The sequence below is a fragment of the Dendrobates tinctorius genome, unplaced genomic scaffold (genome assembly GCF_039654945.1).
Source record: "Dendrobates tinctorius isolate UK_male_01 unplaced genomic scaffold, ASM3965494v1 ptg000025l, whole genome shotgun sequence".
Taxonomy (NCBI): Eukaryota; Metazoa; Chordata; class Amphibia; order Anura; family Dendrobatidae; genus Dendrobates; species Dendrobates tinctorius.
This window is the reverse complement of record NW_027361693.1, coordinates 4,367,928-4,387,489: the sequence shown is the minus strand read 5'-3', so window position 1 is coordinate 4,387,489 and position 19,562 is coordinate 4,367,928. Positions and strand designations below refer to the sequence as shown.

Here is a 19,562-nt window from a genome sequence, read left to right as displayed (position 1 = left end):
GGTCTTGCTCAAGCATCCCCAGATCATCATCGATCCTCCACCTAACTTCACAGTGGGTGCAAGACACTGTGGTGTTGTGAGTTCATTTTCCCCTTCGTCACTGAGGTCTGGTGAACTCCCTATTCTGGTAAAGGAAGGTAATGAGCCTGATTATCAGGCACCTGAGCCTAATGAGGATGACTGGCTGAGTGGAGTCACGGACTGGATATAAGGCTGCCGACGCCCTTCTGCCCTGCGGGTGATTTCTCTGTGGACTTCTAGGACACCAGTCTGATTCCTGCTCCTCTAAAGCTAAGTTTTCTGTTTTGCCTGTTAGCATTTTTGTTTTGTTTTTTGTTTTCCTTGCTTTTCTGTATTCTGCCATTCCCTGCTGGGGTAAGCTGAATCTCCTTTTGCCTGTAGCTCTGTCTTCAGAATATTCCTGAGTACTGACATAGCTTTTTTGAAGCCTAGCGTCTTCAGGGCCTTTTTCACTGTTAGTCTGTTGGCTCTTATTTTCATAGGGTTTTTCACGGATTGCAGACAGTAGCCTTCCTGTCCTTTTCTATCTAGTTAGCTTGGGCCCCGTCTTTGCTCAGTCTATCTTTCTGTCTGTGTTAGTATTTTCATCTTGCTTCACCGTCATTATATGTTGGGGACTGCCTATTGCTTTGGGGTCTGCTCTGGGGCAGTTTAGATTTCCCCTTTCTTTCTTTAGGCCTATTTAATTCTCCGGCTGTGATCGAGGGGTCTAGGGCATCGTAGGAACCCCCCACGGCTACTGCTAGTTGTGTTGATAGGTTCAGGGGTCTGCAATCCGATAGCTGCCAACTTCTCTGGTTTTCTGGACTTAGCTAGCATTTCTGTTTTTGCCTCCTACGGTGACTCAATCATAACACTGTGGCTTGTACGCCTCACCAGGTCTCTGTCTAACCATTAGACAAACAGGTGTTGGGCAAAGCTGAGAATTTGACTCATCAGAGAAGATTACCTTACTCCAGTCCTCTATGGTCCAATCCTTTGGCAAAGCTCAGCCTGGTTCTCCTTTGTTTGTCATTGATGAAAGGCTTTTTTTATACCTTTACATGACTTGAGCCATGCCTCTAGGATCCTGTTACGAACTGTTCTTGCTGTGCACTTCACCCCAGCTGTCATTTGCCATTCCTTTTGTAGGTCACATGTCATCCTGTGGTTGCTGAGTGACATTCAATCAAGATGACAGTCATACCAGTCAGTGGAGAGTCGTTTTCCTCCTCTGCCAGTCTGTAGCTATGTTGTCCCCAACGTCTGCTGCTTTACCTTGTTGTAATGGTCTTAGAAATTTTAAGGATGGAGGCAACATGATGCTCACTGTTTCCCTCTGCTAGTAAAGCCAGAAGTGAGCCCTTCTTTTTGGACCGAAACGTTGCACTGAATGGGCACATAGCCCTATGGGCTGAATAAAACACCTTCATATCTTCTAAGGCGTGCTGTTTTCCATTTTTTTGACGGATATCACTAAGATCATGAATATGGATGTCACTCCACTCTCATAGGCGTGGCGCCCATATCCATGACCTTAATGAGCAGTACCATGTGACCGCGCGCTCACACAAACAGGAAGAACAGATATCGGCTCCTGGCTAGATGAGAGACATGCAGCAGCAGGTGAGCTGGATGGAGAGTGAGCTGCGTGGGGGGGATGGAGAGTGAGCTGTGTGGGGGGGGTGGAGAGAGAGCTGCGTGGGGGGAATGGAGAGTTAACTGTGTGGGGGGGATGGAGAGTGAGCTGCGTGGGGGGGATGGAGAGTGAGCTGCGTGGGGGGGATGGAGAGTGAGTGGCGTGGGGGAAGAGTGAGCGGCGTGGGGGAAGAGTGAGCTGGGTGGAGAATGAGCGGAGGCTGCACTCAGTGCACTGGGGAGATGGCTGCACTAGGTATATGTATTATGAATGGGTCACCGAGGAGGATAGCAGGACCAGGCTAAGCCACCAGAAAACCAGAGAGGTTGGTAACTAAGCGGATTGCAGACCCCTGATCCTATCCACCCAACTAGGAGTAGCCGTGGAGCGCACCTACGATGCCCTAGACGCCTCGGCACAGTCAGAGAACTATCTCAGCCTAAAGCAAGAAAGGTGAAATCTAAACTGCCCCAGAACAGGCCCCAAAGGAATATTCAGCCCACAAACATATATTGTTGGTGAGACAAGATGAAAACACAAACGCAGGCAGAAAAATAGACTGAGCAAATGATGAGTCCCAAACTGACTAGACAGGACAGGACAGGAAAGACGCTGTCTGTAATCACACAAAAACCCTGAAAAATCAAACACGTCTGATGCACAAAAGCACTGAAGTCACACAAGTCGACTTTGCCCCCACTATATCAGCACTCTGGTATATACTGAAAGCAAAAAGAGACCAATATAACAGGGGACAGAACAAACTGACACAAGCAGTAACATATGGGCGGTGATCCAGCACAGCCCCAGCAGGAGCAAGCTGACCCACACAAAGCAGAGATTGACAAAACCAGATCAAATGCAAAAAAGATTAGCAAATGAGCCACTTAGCTGAACCATGCAGGAACAGAGCAGGAGACATCAGACATCAGATCTCAGAAGGCACAGGAAGAAAATCACCAGCATTGAAGGAAGTCAGTTGTCTTAAATACACCAGTCAGAAACCCCAGATCTCCAATCATCATCATTATCAGGTGGCAAGCCTCTGTCAATCTGACCAGCTCCACTACCTTCAGTAACCACCAGAGGGAGCCTAGAAAGAGAATTCACAACAGAGATGGGTGTACTGGGGAGACGGCTGCACTGGGGGGGAAAGGCTACTTTCACATCAGCGATTTTTGCCAGTGTCTGCATTAGTTGTACTCACCAAAGGGGGAGGCAGCACTAAGGCTGTGTGCACACAATGCAGATTTGCAGCGGATCCGCAGCGGATTTTACCACGTAGAAGCGTTGCATATCTGCATTGTGATGTACAGTAGCCTTAAAATCAATGAAAAAAAAAAACGCTGTGCAGACGCTGTGGATTTTTCCGCGCGGTTTTCCTGCGGTACAAAATCCGCAGCATGTTACTTCTTTTGTGCGGTTTTCCATCTCCCCTGTCACCAAATCCGCAGGGGAGAATCGGCAGTGGAAAACCGCACAAAAATCTCAAGAAAACCGCCAAATGGAAGAAATCCGCAGGAAAAATGCAGGTCATTTGACCTGCGGATTTCTTCCATTCTGCGCGGAAAAATCCGCAGGGCAAAAAAGTCCGTCTGCACTCAGCCTAAAAGTGCCTAGGGCAGCATAAACTCTAAATACGGCCCTGTTGGCATGGCTAAAAGTTATTTTGTCATTCCTATTACTCTTGGGATATTACTAGCACTTGTGTTGCCATCCAGCTTGTCCTATTGCAGGATTGTGAACACCACAGCAGGGTGTTCTATACTTTCCTTTGTTAGATAAGATTTGGTTCAGGTGATCACCTAATCAGAAGCAGGTTAAGTAGAATGAGGTGTTCTCTGGTTGGAATTCAACTGACCCTGGAATGGAATGACTGTCAGACATGTAGAGAAGCTGATTTTTTTAAACTGTGCAGTGGTCTCTTAATTTTTGCCAGAGCTGTATAAAGAAATATATATATAATCTATCTCCCGCTTTCTCTGTCTACCCACCCTGTGTACCCCAACTTTCCCAGAGGCAGAGCAGCCTGTGACAATAGACAGGAGGTGAGCTGTGTACTTAGCAGTGCTGACTCCTAGGTATTTCGGTCAGGGCTGATTTGCAGCCATGATGTGGGATGTATGTGTGAATATGTGTAAACTTGGCCGGCTTCCAGGCTATAAACATGCCGGGTGTTTCCCTCTCCCCTCCCCAGGCTCAGAGCACATAGCCGGCCAGACCCCAGAGACCCTCGTCCTCTCCTCCCCGAATAACTAATGTGTGGTGCGCCGGGCAGAGCTCCTGAGGTACAGGGGTGAGGTAATATGGACGCCTGACGTGAGGCTGGGAGGAGAGGAGGGAGGACTGCAGCCTGCCGGTCCTCCCACATTTCTCCACAGAGGATGGATGCTGGGACCTTGCAGTGACTGCTCTAGAGGGAGAGAGCTGCCGGCATCACTGAGCAGCACGACAAGCAACAAGTATATGCCGCTGTGGATGTGAACTCCGTCCTGACTGGATTATTGGAATGGCCGGGCTCTGCTGAGGGAAGGAGCATCTTTGTATTGTACCGGCCTATGGAGGGCGCCCTATGCTCTGCCCGATGGAAATGCTGAGTGTCTGTGGGATGAGAGCATGAAGTCTACAGGATGGGAGCGAACAATGGCAAGTACGGCAGTGAGGGTGAGTGAGTGCTCCCCGGAGCTGAGGATGGGCGGGTCTCTTTGGCAATGAGGGTGAGTGAGTACTCCCCGGAACTGAGGACGGTTCAGTGCTCTATGGCAGTGAGGGTGAGTGCGTGCTCCCTGGAGCTGAGGACTGGGGCTCTATGGCAGTGAGAGTGAGTGCTCCCCGGAGCTGAGGACGGGGCTCTATGGCAGTGAATTAGTGAGTGGTCCCTGGAGCTGAGGACAGGGGCTCTATGGCAATGAGGGTGAGTGCTCCCCGGAGCTAAGGACAGGGGCTCTATGGCAGTGAGAGTGAGTGAGTGGTCCCTGGAGCTGAGGACAGGGGCTCTATGGCAGTGAGAGTGAGTGGTCCCTGGAGCTGAGGACAGGGGCTCTATGGCAGTGAGAGTGAGTGGTCCCTGGAGCTGAGGACAGGGGCTCTATGGCAGTGAGAGTGAGTGGTCCCTGGAGCTGAGGACAGGGGCTCTATGGCAATGAGGGTGAGTGAGTGGTCCCTGGAGCTGAGGACAGGGTCTCTATGGCAGTGAGAGTGAGTGAGTGGTCCCTGGAGCTGAGGACAGGGGCTCTATGGCAATGAGGGTGAGTGGTCCATGGAGCTGAAGACAGGGACTATATGGCAGTGAGGGCGAGTGCTCCCTGAGCTGAGGACGGGCGGGGGCTCTTCCTCTCTGTACTATTGTTCTGTAGACTATGGACTGTACAAAGTTCAGCCCATTGTTAGTGCTCCAGGAAGGGCGGGCTCTATTGGAGATGTCACTCCGTCCTGACAGACCTGTCACCCTGTAGCTGACAGTGAGCTGGCTGCCTCCTGTCACCCACTGAAGGTGACTAGAGACAGGTCCCAATACTGAGGAACCCACATAGCAATGATATGTAAGTGCTCCCTCCAAAATCCCTACTGTGTATCATACTGTATATACCGCTTCCTTAGCTAGACTTGCACTACTTTTCTCTATTGTAGATACTGGCTAATGGCTGTAAGTTGTCCTCCCTGAGACCCTAATTAACAAGCAGGTTGCATCTATTAGAGGAGGCACCCCTGAAAGAGAATAAAACGGGGTCAAAAAATCAGAGGTTAGATATCCGTCAGTAATAGTGACAAAAAGAGCTGGAATTTACCAGGGAAACTCAAGTTTATTACCTTGTACTTTGTATATCAGAAATGTTTTAGTGTGTCATATAAAGGGAGACACACGAAATTCGGGAATTGGGGGACAGGGAATCTGAGGGTGATGGCATTTGAGGAGTGACAGAAGTTCAAGAAATCTGGGGGATGATGGGGACAGAGAATCAAGAGAGGAGGCACAGATGGACAGTTAAATCTGGGAGATGATTGTGAACTTGGAGGGTACAGAAGGACAGGGAATATGTGTGATTATTATTAATATTTATTTATATAGCACCATTGATTCCATGGTGCTGCACATGAGAAGGGGTTACATACAAAGTACAGATATCACAGTATACAAACTAACAATCAGACTGATACAGAGAGGAGAGAGGACCCTGCCTTTTCGGGCTTACATTCTGTGATGATAGAATCTGGGAAAGGACAGACAGGGAATCTGGGGGATGACACCGACAGGGAATCTGGAGGATGACAACGACAGGGAATCTGGAGGATGACAACGACAGGGAATCTGGAGGATGACATGGAATCTGGAGAATGACAACAACAGGGAATCTGGAGGATGACATGGAATATGGAGATTGACAGGGAATCTGGAGGATAACAGGGACAAATAATCTGCGTGATGACAGGAAATCTGGAAGATGACAACGACAGGGAATCTGAAGGATTACAGGGAATCTTGGGGAAGACCGAACAGGAAATCTGTAATGACAGGGAATCTAGAGGATGATAGGGAATCTGGGAGCTGACAGGAAATCTGTGTGATGGCAGGCAATCTGGGGCATGACAGAGACCGGATGACTTGGAATCTGAGGGAAGAAAGGTATTCTGGGCAATCGGGAATGACAGGGACAGGTTATCTAGGGGATGACTGGGAATCTGGGGCATGACAGGGACACAGGATGATGGAGTCAGAAGATGAAAGGGAGTCTGGGGGATGGCAGGGACAGGTTATAAAGTAGATGACAGTGAATCTTGGGTATGACAGGGATAGTTTAGGAGATGAAAGGGAATCTGGGGAATGACAGGGACTCTGGGCGATGACAGAGAACCTTGGTTATTATGAGGCAGTGAATTTGAAGATGACAGAAGGACTGAGAATCTGGGTGAGGAAATGATCTGAGGTTGGAGAGGGGGTAGGAATATAAGGAATCTTGTATGACAGGGACGGAATCTGAGGGATGACAAGAGGATAAAAAGCTGGAGGGTCATAGTAGGACAGGTAATCTGGGTAGTGATCGAGGGACAGAGAAGTACAGGAAATCTGAGAGGTGATAGTGACAGGAATCTTGGGAGTGATTGAAGGACACTGTCTAGGTGTTAATGGGGACAAATGGGATGAAACCTAGGGAAAGGGAACCAGAAAAAGTTGAGGGTTATGGATTCTGGGGTAAGAGTTGGCATTTTAATGTAGTGTGTGCTGTGTGAAGTCAAACAGATCTAAGGGCTCCTTATACAGAGGACCTTTTTTCCTTGGAACCAAAAAACCACCAGGGGGCACATATGCAAAAAGTTGTTTGTTTTCTTCAGTTTGTAATTACTGCAGGAGTGAAGGACAAGGTACTGAAGAAAAGACAAATCTAGTAAACCTCCAGCATATAGGTCATAATCAGTGTGGTGATATTTTAGGCTGGCAGGTCTCTTGCTGTTTCTTATCTATCTATTCATCTTAATGAACATTACATGACCGGACAGATTTGCATGTACGAGTATTACATGTATTGATGTTAGAATATCAAAAACCAACACTAAAGGGAAGCTAAGCTTCTGTTCTCCATTGAATTGTGCACTAATTTTAATTTCCCAGTATAACATTCTGTATTGTACAGTGTCTTTTCTGTGTATGAAATTTATTAAACTTTTGCAATCCTATATTCATGGATCTTGCTTCTTTGCAACCCACACCATGAAAGTTAGTTCCCAATCATTAATTTTAATTCATTCAATTCTATACTTGGCAATATACAATTGGACTGAAAAAATTCTTGCAGGAAGCAAATCTAGATTCGTCCATCAGACTGCGGGGTGGGGAAGTGTCAAACCCTGTCATGTTCAGAGAGTTTGTGGCCAGACCAAAACATTCAGCTGCCCAGGGCAACTCAAGGAGTGCAAAACTGACAAAATGATATGCTCGAAAGGTATTATAGTGCAATGCTGAATGAGGTCATTTAATTAAAAAAAAAGTGTTCATTCTAAACTTTGGCTATAAAAATGGCACAATTACATGCATGTGTTTGATGCTAGTAGAAGGGTTGTGAATCCAGTCTTTTCTTTTTCTTCATTCCTTTTTAGCATTTATTTAGATTTGGAGCCAGGTCTTATTGTATGTTGACAATTCCGGCTTGTGCACTTAAAAAAGTCATTGCTGTTGCACATCAGTCACCTATGTTATGGTTGGTTAGGTTTATAGTTTAGGAGGTGATTTCTGTGGTGTCCAATAATACATTAATAACCGCAATTGTACAGTTTTATAGCTACTTTATAGCAATTGTTTCTAAATAAGGGTGTAGCTGTCTTATAAGTGTAACTGCCAGATCTAAATTTGGTTATAACTAATGTGAGGTAGCGCTGTCATCTAAGTAGGGGATTCTCGCTAAGCAGCGAACAAAACCATATCCGGCACGGATTTTCCAACAAACCATAACAGTCCTTGCGGTTTATTCACCATCATAAACCATAGAAGCAACATAACGTCATAACATCTGCATAGCGTCCATTATAGTGCTTACTCTGGTTATCAGTGTCCAGTACGCAGGCTCTCTTAGCCTCACAATTATCTCACCCACGTCAGGGCTCCTCATGCGGCTTCAGCATCCCTCACACGTTTATCCCCTCCAGGGAACTCTCAGGCACACATCGCCATTGCTCACAGCGTCCACACGTGCTGTCAAGCAGGAAGCTCCATCTCTGCAGGACCTTCCACACTGGACCAACCAGGTCCCAGCATTCACCACATGTGACCTACCCTGGCCACATTATATGGTCTATAGCCATGCCCAACGGGTCACGTGACTATGACCTCATCACAGGTCCTTCACACACTCACTTAGCCTTTTAATACAGGCGTTTTCAGACACACCCCTGGGTGGGTTTGTGGGTAACCAGAACCCGCCCATCTCTCTAGTTACCTGAAGACTTCTCCCTTACACTTTGAAACAACACCTCAGCAAAGATATTGCTGATCAGACATACACAAGTCTCCATCTCAAAGCCACCCACTTTGAGAAACATAACCATCCTTCAGGATTCTGCCACTCATCCGTTCTCTTGGGACATCCACACAGCACCCCCTAGTGGACACAGTGGTTACTACACCACACACTCGCCCCTCTGTTCAAACTTGTGGGGTTGAACACGCAACATTAAATCAGGCTCTCGAGACCGGGCACTCATCACATCTTGCCCCACAGGTCGAGAGAACCTTTTCCAACTGTCATAGGGCCTCCTCTCTATGTTAGGCCTCCCCCGCCCCCAGCGGTCAGAATATCGGTCCTGCTCTTTGACCCTCCAGTTACCGTCTGTCTGCGTCATCAGACTCTGTCTAGTCACAACCTTCGTCTCTCTATTTGTTCCGTTCCCCAACCAGCTCCCCCGGTTGGTACGGTCATCCATCTTACTTGAGTCTACTGTCTGGCCTGAGTCTGACCCACTCAGCATCTCAACGGAACTACGGTCTCTCAACGTCATCCTGCCAGTCGAACTACCACTTGCTGACATTCTTCGGCCATCTGTCCTGTCACTTCTTGGCGGAACTCTTCGGGTCCTTACATCTTGTTGGGTTGCAGGCGGCCGCCACCTGGTATTCCGTACTTCTTTATTAATTCACCGGCGGTCCTGCCTCAACTGCTCAATCTCTTGCAGGTACCTCACTCGATACTCCAATAGCATCCAAAAGTCTCTCAGGCTCTCCCCGGAGCCAACCACTAGGATGGGAATCCTACCCACTTCACTGGATACTTGGTCTTCATCATCAGGAGGGATCCTCACTCTCACCACACCGGAGATATTCACAAGGTCTTGCATTACCTTCCTGGATCTTCCAATGATTCTCCCAATCAGAGCTTTGGGTACCGGCACCACATCTTTCCGCAAACCCAGCTGATCCATAGCCTCCCTTGCTAACTCTAGGCATCGAGCAGCCTTCACATTACTCTGCCTGACCCGCTGTTTGGTGTGGAGACATTGTAGATGCATCTCTTTCAGGACAGCTACTCGGTTTGATGTATCTTCTCTGTTCGATACTATCACCATCTGCCGAGTCTCATGTGCCTAGCGCACCTTACACGCTTTGACCGCTTCTTTGAAAGCCTCATGCTCACCTTCCTCCGCACAGGCTTCTTGCATGTCCTCTGGTACATCAATCACAAACTGGAAGGTTGGGGTCTTGCTCTCTTCCTGGACCGAAGGCTCTAGCTTTACCATGGACACTTCCCTCACTACAGTTGACCCGACTGGGTGACTATCTTCCTCAGTTCTTAAGTCACCAGCTTCACCCGATTGGACCACTTAATGACCCTTTGCCATGAGGGCTACTGGCCGTTCTGTCCTGTTAACACTTGCGCTCACCTGCGGTAAGTCTTCGTCCAACTTCTCCCACAGAATGCTTTTATCTACTCCTCTGAGTTCTTCCATTTCTTCCCTAAGGGTCTTGTTCACATTTTGCCACATCGACAGGTGACCTCTGAGCTCCAAGACTTCTTTCTCGAGCTCCTCCACTCTGTGCTCGGCCGTTTGTCTCATCACACTTTCTCGTTCGAAATGTTCCTTCAATGTCTCTTTTATTAACTGTATCTCCTGCTCTAGTTCTCTTTTCGCCAGTATGTGTTGCACCACTACTTCTTTAATCATATCGTCAAAGGGTACCCCTGGGTTAGTCCCGTCAGTCGAGTGAACCCCCCACTTACCCTCTGACTGTGTCTCTACTCCCGTTATCTTCTCGATTAGGTTACCATCAGTCCTGTCACGATTTTCAGTCAGCACAGCACTAGATTCTGTCCTAGGGGTGGCTACTGGCAATAACACGTCACAGTCACACCACACCGTACTGTAAACCCCCAAGACACTCTCTGTCCGTGTGTCAGCTCCGCTCTTTTTGTTTATCACACCCTTCTCATTCACACCGTTGTACCCTTCAGGTGACGTCCGGTCAGTAAGTTCGTCCAGCGTCATTCTTTCTCCGGTCGCCCCTACGTCTGGCCTGTCCACGTTATGAGGTGTCAGCGTCTCAGTGTCTGCTAGCCCTACAGTAGAAACGTCTCTACCCTCCTGCCCCACATCATCAAATATGAGAAAGTCCCGGCGCCTCTCAAAGGTATACACTAAGTTTTGTGGCATACTACCGCCTTGGCACTCCCCCTTTTTCATCTCAATCGGGACTCTGTCCACCTTATAATTCACAATGCCCCCATGGATGCAGCGAACTCTGACATTTTTCTCAGAGAGAAAACGAGCGAAGTTCCCGTCAGTCACCTGACTCTTGGAGTCCAGCCTACCAGAGACGCCTTCCTGGTACAGCATCACGGTACACACCTGGGGCCCGTCATTACTACCTGGAAAGGATATCTCACATTCCTCACAAGACATACACATACACTGCGGTACTGCAGACATACCCACTGAGTCAACCAGTGCTGCCATTTCCTGAACCACCCCAATTTGGGTCGCCGCCCCCTTCTGGGACTCCACCCCCTTTTGGGCTACCACCCCGATTCGGGTCTCCGCCCCCCTTCTGGGACTCCACCCCCTTTCAGGATCTTCCCATCTCCGTTATACCGGTCTTCTCAGACCACAGTTCACACAACACAGTTTGTCTTAACGATACCACACAAGTCCTTGGCACCACCACAGCTCCTGCTGTCACCGATCACCGACACCACCGGCTGCTGTTTACACACACAGCGGCTGGAGTCACTGCAGCTCCTGCTGTGCCGTCTTCGTGGACCGCCGATCCACCGGAAGCTGCTTGTCCACTTCGTAACCCCGCCGAGTTACCGGAAGCCGCTTGTCACCTTCGTGACCCCACTGATCCACATCAAGCCGCTTGTCACCTTCATGACTCCCACTGAGCCACCGCAGGCTGAGTTGAGAAAAGAAAAAAAGAAAAACACCACACAAAAAACTCAAAAATTCACGTTTCCTTTCTGTGTGCTATTCAGGACGTACCATCTCCGCCTGAGACCGTCTAACACACAGGGCGCACCGGGTGCAATTCAGGGAGCGACCCTCCTCCCAGGGTTTCCCAACACACGGCCACACCAACACAAAACTCACGGGTCCTGTCTGTGTGCTATTCAGGATGCACCATCTCCACCTGAGGCCGTCCAACACACAGGGCGCACCGGGTGCTATTCAGGGAGCCGACCCTCTTTCCAGGGTTTCCCAACACACCGGCCTCACCAGGTCCAGGTGCTTAGCGGGTGCTTTTCAGGACATCCGTCTCGGCCTGAGACTGCCCAACACTTACGCCTCACCAGGTCCAAGGTCATACCACGTGCTCCAGGGATCTTCCCAACACTGACCCTCCAGGACCTTGCTCACTGAACCCTCCAGGAACACAGTCTTTCCCACTGACCCAGTTCAGTACCACACGAACACCAGTCCATTACCTGTGTCGGCCACACAGGTCCTTGGTTACCTCTTATCCACAAAGGCACCCTACAGCATCCACAGTCTTTCTTCTGAGGAAACGGCCGCACTGAGCTCCCCGATCAGGACAGTGCCTTACTCACTAGGCCGCCCCACGGTTCCAGAACCACAGCCGGACAGTGGCTTCCCCAACCGTCAGCCTTCCTGGCTCAGCGTTTCCAGCACTGCAACATGCACTTTTTGGAAACCGTTGCCCTTAACAACCGACTTTGCAGTCCTCTTCTGTTGCTCCCAGCAACAAGGCTACAACATTGCCCGCATTCTCCACCAAATGTGAGGTAGCGCTGTCATCTAAGTAGGGGATTCTCTCTAGGCAGCGAACAAAACCAGAGCCGGCACGGATTTTCCAACAAACCGTAACAGTCCTTGCGGTTTATTCACCATCATAAATCATAGAAGCAACATAACTTCATAACATCTGCATAGCGTCCATTATAGTGCTCACTGGTTATCAGTGTCCTGTACGCAGGCTCTCTTAGCCTCACAATTATCTCACCCACGTCAGGGCTCCTCATGCGGCTTCAGCATCCCTCACACGTTTATCCTCTCCAGGGAACTCTCAGGCACACATCGCCATTGCTCACAGCGTCCACACGTGCTGTCAGGCAGGAAGCTCCATCTCTGCAGGACCTTCCACACTGGACCAACCAGGTCCCAGCATTCACCACATGTGACCTACCCTGGCCTCATTATATGGTCTATAGCCACGCCCACTGGGTCACGTGTCTATGACCTCATCACAGGTCCTTCACACACTCACTTAGCCTTTTAATACAGGCATTTTCAGACACATCCCTGGGTGGGTTTGTAGGTAACCAGAACCCGCCCATCTCTCTAGTTACCTGAAGACTTCTCCCTTACACTTTGAAACAACACCTCAGCAATGATATTGCTGATCAGACATACACAAGTCTCCATCTCAAAGCCACCCACCTTGAGATACATAACCATCCTTCAGGATTCTGCCACTCATCCGTTCTCTTGGGACATCCACACAGCGCCCCCTAGCGGGCACAGTGGTTACTACACCACACTATGACAATTTTGTTATGGTGTTTGGTCTCAGGAAACATTACTACATACTGTATACAGTCATGGCTGAAAGTGTTGGCACCCTTGAAATTATTCCAGAAAATGAAATATCTCTCCCACAAAATTATTGCAATTACTCATTTTATTATACAGTATGTTTACTTCCATTGTGTGTATTGAAACAACATAAAAATAGAGAAAAAAGGCAAATTGGACATAAATTAGTACAAAATCCCCAAAATGGGCTGTACAAAATCGTTGTCACCCTCAACTTAATATTTGGTTGCATAACTTTTGAAATAAACAACTCCAGTTAATTACTTCTTATAACCATAACAAGCTTCTTACACCTCTTTTCTGGAACTTTGGACCACTCTTCTTTTACAGATAGCTCCATGTCTCATATTTGAAAGGTGCCTTCTCTCAACATCAATTTTAACATCTGTCTCCAAAGGTGTTCAATGTGATTTAGATCCGGACTCATTGATGGCCACTTCAGAACTTCAGCACTGTGTTTCCATCATCCATTTCTGGGTGATTGTTCAAGTATGTTTGGTGACATTGTCCTACTGGAAGACCCATGACCTAGGATGCAAACCCAGCTTTCTGCCACTATATTGCAACCCAAAATTCTTTGGTAATCTTCAGATTTCATGATGCCTTGCACACAGTGAAAGCATCCAGTGCCAGAGGCAGCAAAACAACCCCAAAACAGCTTTGAACTTCCACCATATTTGACTGTAGGTAGTCTTGTTTCTTTGTTGGCCTCATTATGCTCTCAGTAAACAATAGAATGATGTGCTTTATCAAAAAAACTGTATCTTGGTCTCAACTGTCCACAAAGTACTTTCCCAGAAGGATTTTGGCTTATGCACATTTTGGCGAACTGCAGTGTAGCCTTTTTATGCCTATATGCCAGCTGTGGGGTCCTCCTGGGTCTACTGCCATAGTGTTTAATTTCATTCAAAAGTCGATGGATAGTTCACGCTGGCACTGATGCACCCTGAGGCTGCAAGACAGCTTGAATTTCTTTTTGAACTGCATTGGGGCTGCTTACCACATTCTGGACTATTTTGTGTTGCAACCTTTAATCAGTTTTTCTCTTCTGTCCATTTCCAGAGTGATTAGCTACAGTGCCATGGGTTGTAAACTTCTTGAATGTGTTGCACACCATGGACAAAGGAAAATCAAGATCTCTGGAGATGGACTTGTAACCTTAAGATTCTTGATATTTTTTAGCAGTTTTGGTTCTCAAGTCCTCAAACAGTTCTTTTCTCCTCTTTCTGTTTTGGTACACACAGACACACAATGCAATGCAATGCTCCCCTTTTAATCTTGTTTAGGGTATGATTTCATATTGCCCACACCTGTTACTTGCTACAGATGAGTTTGAACAAACATCACATGCTTAAAACAAAGTTTTTTACCCACAATTTTGGAAAGGTACCAACTTTTTTTTGTCTATCCCACTTTTGTGGTCTTGTGTGAAATTATATCCAATTTGACTTTTTTCTTTTTTTGTGTGTGTTGTTCCAATACACACAAAGGAAATAAACAGGTCTATAACAAAACGTGTAATTGGAATAATTTTCTGGGAGAAATACTTCATTTTCTGGGACAATTTCAAGTGTGGCAATACTTTTGGCCATGACTGTATCTTAAGACTTCCATACATATTAAATAGCTGTTGGCCAAATAAATGTTTCTCCGCCAGAGACAATCTCTTCTCAATTCTCATACAGATGTATTTAAGAAAAAAAGTTTTAAAAAAAAGGAATAAAAGTGGCTGCTGAAGTAGTGAATCAGCCCACAGTATAGTTCATCACTTTTATTTGATAAACAAAATTAGGTTACAAATCTACACATTTTAGGCTGGTTTCACATTAGCATTTGTGTGTGCAGTGTTTGCTCCGCATTGATCCGCATGCATCATGCGTACATATTTTTAACATGGTGTACGCAGGGACATGCATTTGCATATGTACGCATGCTTTTGCGTAAGCGTGCGGTGGTGTCCAGCAAACGCAACATGTTGCATTTTTTTGAAGCGTCAAATATGCTCAGGCATGCGCATGCGGATGAGTGCGTAAAAAAACGGATTACTGTCCATGGGAACGCATTGGTACGCAAGGACATGCGTATGAATGCGTTCGATACCCATGCTTTCTTCAAAATGTTACTAGAAATCCCATTAGACACTCCCATTTTTGTTTGGTGTCATATCGAACGCATGCGCAATGTGCTTTCTTCCAGGTGCAAAAATTAAAGATGTGTCTGACAGGATATCAGGACTCTTCAGACCTGCAGATGACTACCCAATCCTGCTAATACATGTGGGGACAAATGACACCACAAGAAAGGACCTGGAAATCATCTGCAGTGATTTTGAAAATTTAGGTAAGAAAATGAAAAAACTGGGAGCGCAGGTTGTCTTCCCTTCCATCCTCCCAGTGGATGGCCATGGAATAAGATTCTGCAGTTGAACAAATGGCTACGTCGATGGTGCTGTCACCAAGGATTTGGACTTCTAGATCACGGAGCGAATTACCTATACGATGGACTACTTGTTAGAGATTGGGTGCAGTCTTTGTAGACTGGAAAACATGTATTTTGAAGTCGCCTTTCTACACTCATCAGGAGAGCTTTAAACTAGAACGATGTGCGAGGGAAGCAAAAGGCCAGAAAAAGCCATACACCTGACAAATACTATTGACAACTCTGCTATTAGAAGTGGAAAGGAACAACAAAGACAAAAAATCTAAATAATAAAAATATTGGAGAACGAGAAACCAATAACAAACTAAAATGTTTCTATACAAATGCTCAAAGCATGGGAAACAAACAAGGAGAACTGGAACTACTAACACAGGAGAAGAAATATGATGTCATTGGAATCACAAACTTGGTGGGACGATACACATGATTGTAATGACAGGCTAGAAGGATACAAGTTATTTGCTAAAACAGACTTGATAAACGAGGAGGAGGTGGCACCATTGAATGTTAGAAATGCGTATTTCTGCACAGAGATCTAAGCTTCAGAGACTGGGAGTTCTGTGGAAACTGTTTGAGTAAGGATACAAGGAAAGAACACTACTGGCCTCCTGTGCAAGATGAAGATACGGATGAATGCTTTATGCATCAAATGACAAAGTTCTCCAAAAAATATGACAAAGTGGTCATGGGATATTTTAGCTATTCAGACATTTTTTGGGAATCTCTCTCAGGGAAAACTAATAAGTCAAGCAAATTCTTATCCTCTCTTGTTGACAACTTTTATCTTCCAAAATGTAGGGGAGAAAACAAGGGGATCTGTTACCTTGGATCTAATCCTTATAAACAGGGGGGAAATGGTTGAGGAGGTAAGAGTGGCTGGGACCCTAGGAGGTACCTACCATGCTGTTTTACAATTTCAAATAACTAGAGGAGGAAGACCTGTGAAGATTCAGTCTTCAAGGTTAGATTTCAGAAAGGCAGATTTTATGGGACTCAGAAAGAGAATTGAAGGAATCCAATGGCTGGATATTTTTAAGGACAAAAATGTTCAGGAAGGATGGGAAATCTTGAAAAATTAGATTCTCAAATCGTTCTTTATTGCTTTCTGCATCTCTTGCAAGTCTTAATTCGTTGTCAGCTTTAGCTAATCTGAGAAACAATAAAAAAAACATATCATATAAAATTGTGCCATGCTGTGTTTTTATTGAGGATGGCAAAGCACAATTTTATATATTTTTTTGTATTTTTTTTGGTTGTTTCTTAGTAATTTCAGCTCATTGTTTTTATATCCTAATGCATTTCCTTTTAAAATAAGTAAGATTTTGTTTTTTATTTTATTCTTTTTTAAATATAATGAACTCTGACATTAACATGTGCCTGTTTGGTGTTTTTTTTTCCCTAAAGAAGGACTATATATAAATAAGTTCATCTACTACAAGGATCCACTAGGTTTTTGTCCTGATGTAAACCTGTTAAAATAAAGTGTCCAAGGCTGGGTTCACACTTGCGTTTGGCTGGTCTGCTTATGGCTGCGTACTTCCTCCCTTAAGCGCCACCTACTTCTGCATGCGTCCTGTGTCATCCTGCATACCTATCTTTAACATTGGGTACGCAGGGACATGCGTATGCGGCTGTAACATGTTGCGTTCCCGTGCGGTCGGCGGGCACATCAAAACGCCGCATGCAGAAGCATCCACATACAATGCATGTCCCTGCGTACCCAGTGTTAAAGATAGGTACGCAGGACGCTTGCGGAACCTAGGGGCGTAATATATTACATTGATAGAGTACCTATCACAAAAAAATCTAGTTCTATTAAAAAATGTAATTACGGTATATGTGTGCACTTACTTTAGATTTATACTGACTGCTTTGAAAATCAGTATGTACCTAAAAAGTTTGTGTTTTATATATTTCCAATGGTAGCACGCTACCATCTTCTGATCTATCACATACTTTGTGCTCTGATCAGAGTGAAAACGCTCCAGTCAGAGCACAGACCAGTGAGATAGTGATAGATAATGAAGCCGCTGACAGGCAGGGACAACTGTAAGAATACACTTATCGCAGGTGGAGCGGTGTTGATCGTTCTTTAAAAAAAAGTGCAGGGATGTTCCCGGGAACCATGGATATGGGAGCACTTTCTGGTATCTCTCCTTACTAAACAGTGAGGTCTCGCAAGTTTTCAAGAGCAGACCAGTGTGACAATGGTTGATGGTGAAGTTGCAGACATGCAAGGAAAAGTCTAATAATGTTGTCATATGTTCCCAGGAGCAGCGCACGCTCCCTCTACAACACTGAACAGGGTGTCTGCTCTTAGTAATGATACTGTGGTTCCCCTGAGGGTCCAGTCGCCACAGAGATACAGCACCTCATCCACAGGTGTGTTACTCCGCTCTCAGGTAAAGAGGGGACACTACCCAGTACCCACACACTAGCACCCAACACAAGACCTCTCCAGGCCAGGAAGGGACTAAGTAGAAGGTGTGGGTGGAGAAAGTGGAGAAGAGGAGGAGCTTAAGGGAGTGAGAGTGAGAGCAGGAGTGTTCAGTTTGTGCTGGGTACTGGAGCAGTGAATAGCTCGTCCCTGGATTAGAGAAGAGTGAGATGAGAAAGAAGGGGTCCTAGGGGCAAGGGAAGTGAGGAATCCACCCGTAGCGCCCAAATTCACGCCAGCTGTAGTCGGGTGGAGGGACCAGGTCGCAGTAGGGGACCGGCTCCAGACTAGTGGAGAAACTGAGGACTCAGCTAGCAAACCGGAGGCTGTAGTATCTATGTGCGACAGCCAAATCTGCACACATTTGCTGAAAAGGCAGCCAGATAGGATAAGGGGACCAAGAGAACGTCGCCCGACAGGATCCGAGGCTGCAGGCTTGGGACACTGTGTGTGAGTCGCAGGGCAGGAGAGGTGGGAGCCAGTGCAGTGAAATGGCCAGGAAAGAAACATCAGAAGGGAGTTCTGGTACAGTGTACCCCAAATTACCTGAGAGCTGGCTGGACCCGGGGGACACAGCACTCTGGCTGGGGATTGTAACTGGAAGAACTGTGAGTAAAAGTGTGAAAACTGCACTCCGCTGTGTCCTTCGATTTATTTCCAACATCACCTGTCCTGCACTACAACCATTACCATCACCTTTAACACCATAACTGCCCTGGGGCCTAGCTCTACCCGTGGAGAGCTGTTCCAACTCTGCTGTTTCATCAACTGCCCCAGTGGATCTGAACTGCAGCGTCGGCCATATTATCATTGCCGAACACCATGGGTGGTGTCACGAATTATTCCCATCTTTATTACCTGAAATCATCTTTATTTCCACTGCATGTCCAGGGCCATGGACCGGGTCACTGCTGCCGTGACATCCCCTGAAGAACTGACCGGCCCAAGTATCCCACAGCCCTGGAGGGTGCCTCAATATCACACACTTCCTTGATGTGAAGTGACATAGCTCCGAATAGGTATCTCGGGTAATGGTGACGGCTTTTTACTCCTAGTCGGATTAGCATACTAGCTGCGTATCTATATCTTATTTTTTACTTTTTAGTTCAGGATATTTGTGTTTTTTGCTTTCTGTTTTCTCTGGTTAATGGTCATGTGTTAATATGCACTTACATTATGCATACACATTAACTTACTTTTCTCAGTTCAGATTTGTTTTTTGTTTTTTTTTCATTTCATTGTGCATTCAGTGCATATATGGGTGTGACCGCCCTCTTTCTGAGCTGGGAAAACCATCCTGTCTGGCCTAAGCTTTTACTAGTGGTTCAGCTGCTCGATCCTTGTTCACATTCACGTCACTTGGCAAGTGAAAAGATTTTAAATACTAGAGTAGGGACTGTCCCACAAGGGTTGCCGTGACGTGGCGGGATGGCTTGTACATTATTTTGATCAAAATTATGTTTACTAAATACCCTTATTATTGTTACCTTTATGCATTATTTGCAGTTTATT

At 46.5% G+C, this 19,562-nt stretch overlaps 1 protein-coding gene across 3 annotated transcripts in view; it reads left to right on the top strand.

Moving 5' to 3' along the window:
- The first annotated feature begins 3,677 nt into the window (after positions 1 to 3,677).
- FBXL7 (F-box and leucine rich repeat protein 7) overlaps positions 3,678 to 19,562 on the top strand; it is a 356,610-nt gene continuing 340,725 nt past the window's right edge. Inside the window, exon 1 of one of the 3 annotated variants that reach the window (XM_073569442.1) lies at positions 3,678 to 4,285. In XM_073569442.1, the coding sequence (XP_073425543.1) occupies positions 4,270 to 4,285 (16 nt within the window). In that variant the 5' untranslated portion in view covers positions 3,678 to 4,269. Of the gene's footprint in view, positions 4,411 to 19,562 lie in introns of all 3 variants that reach the window. The other 2 variants (XM_073569441.1, XM_073569443.1) reach the window with 2 other exon arrangements.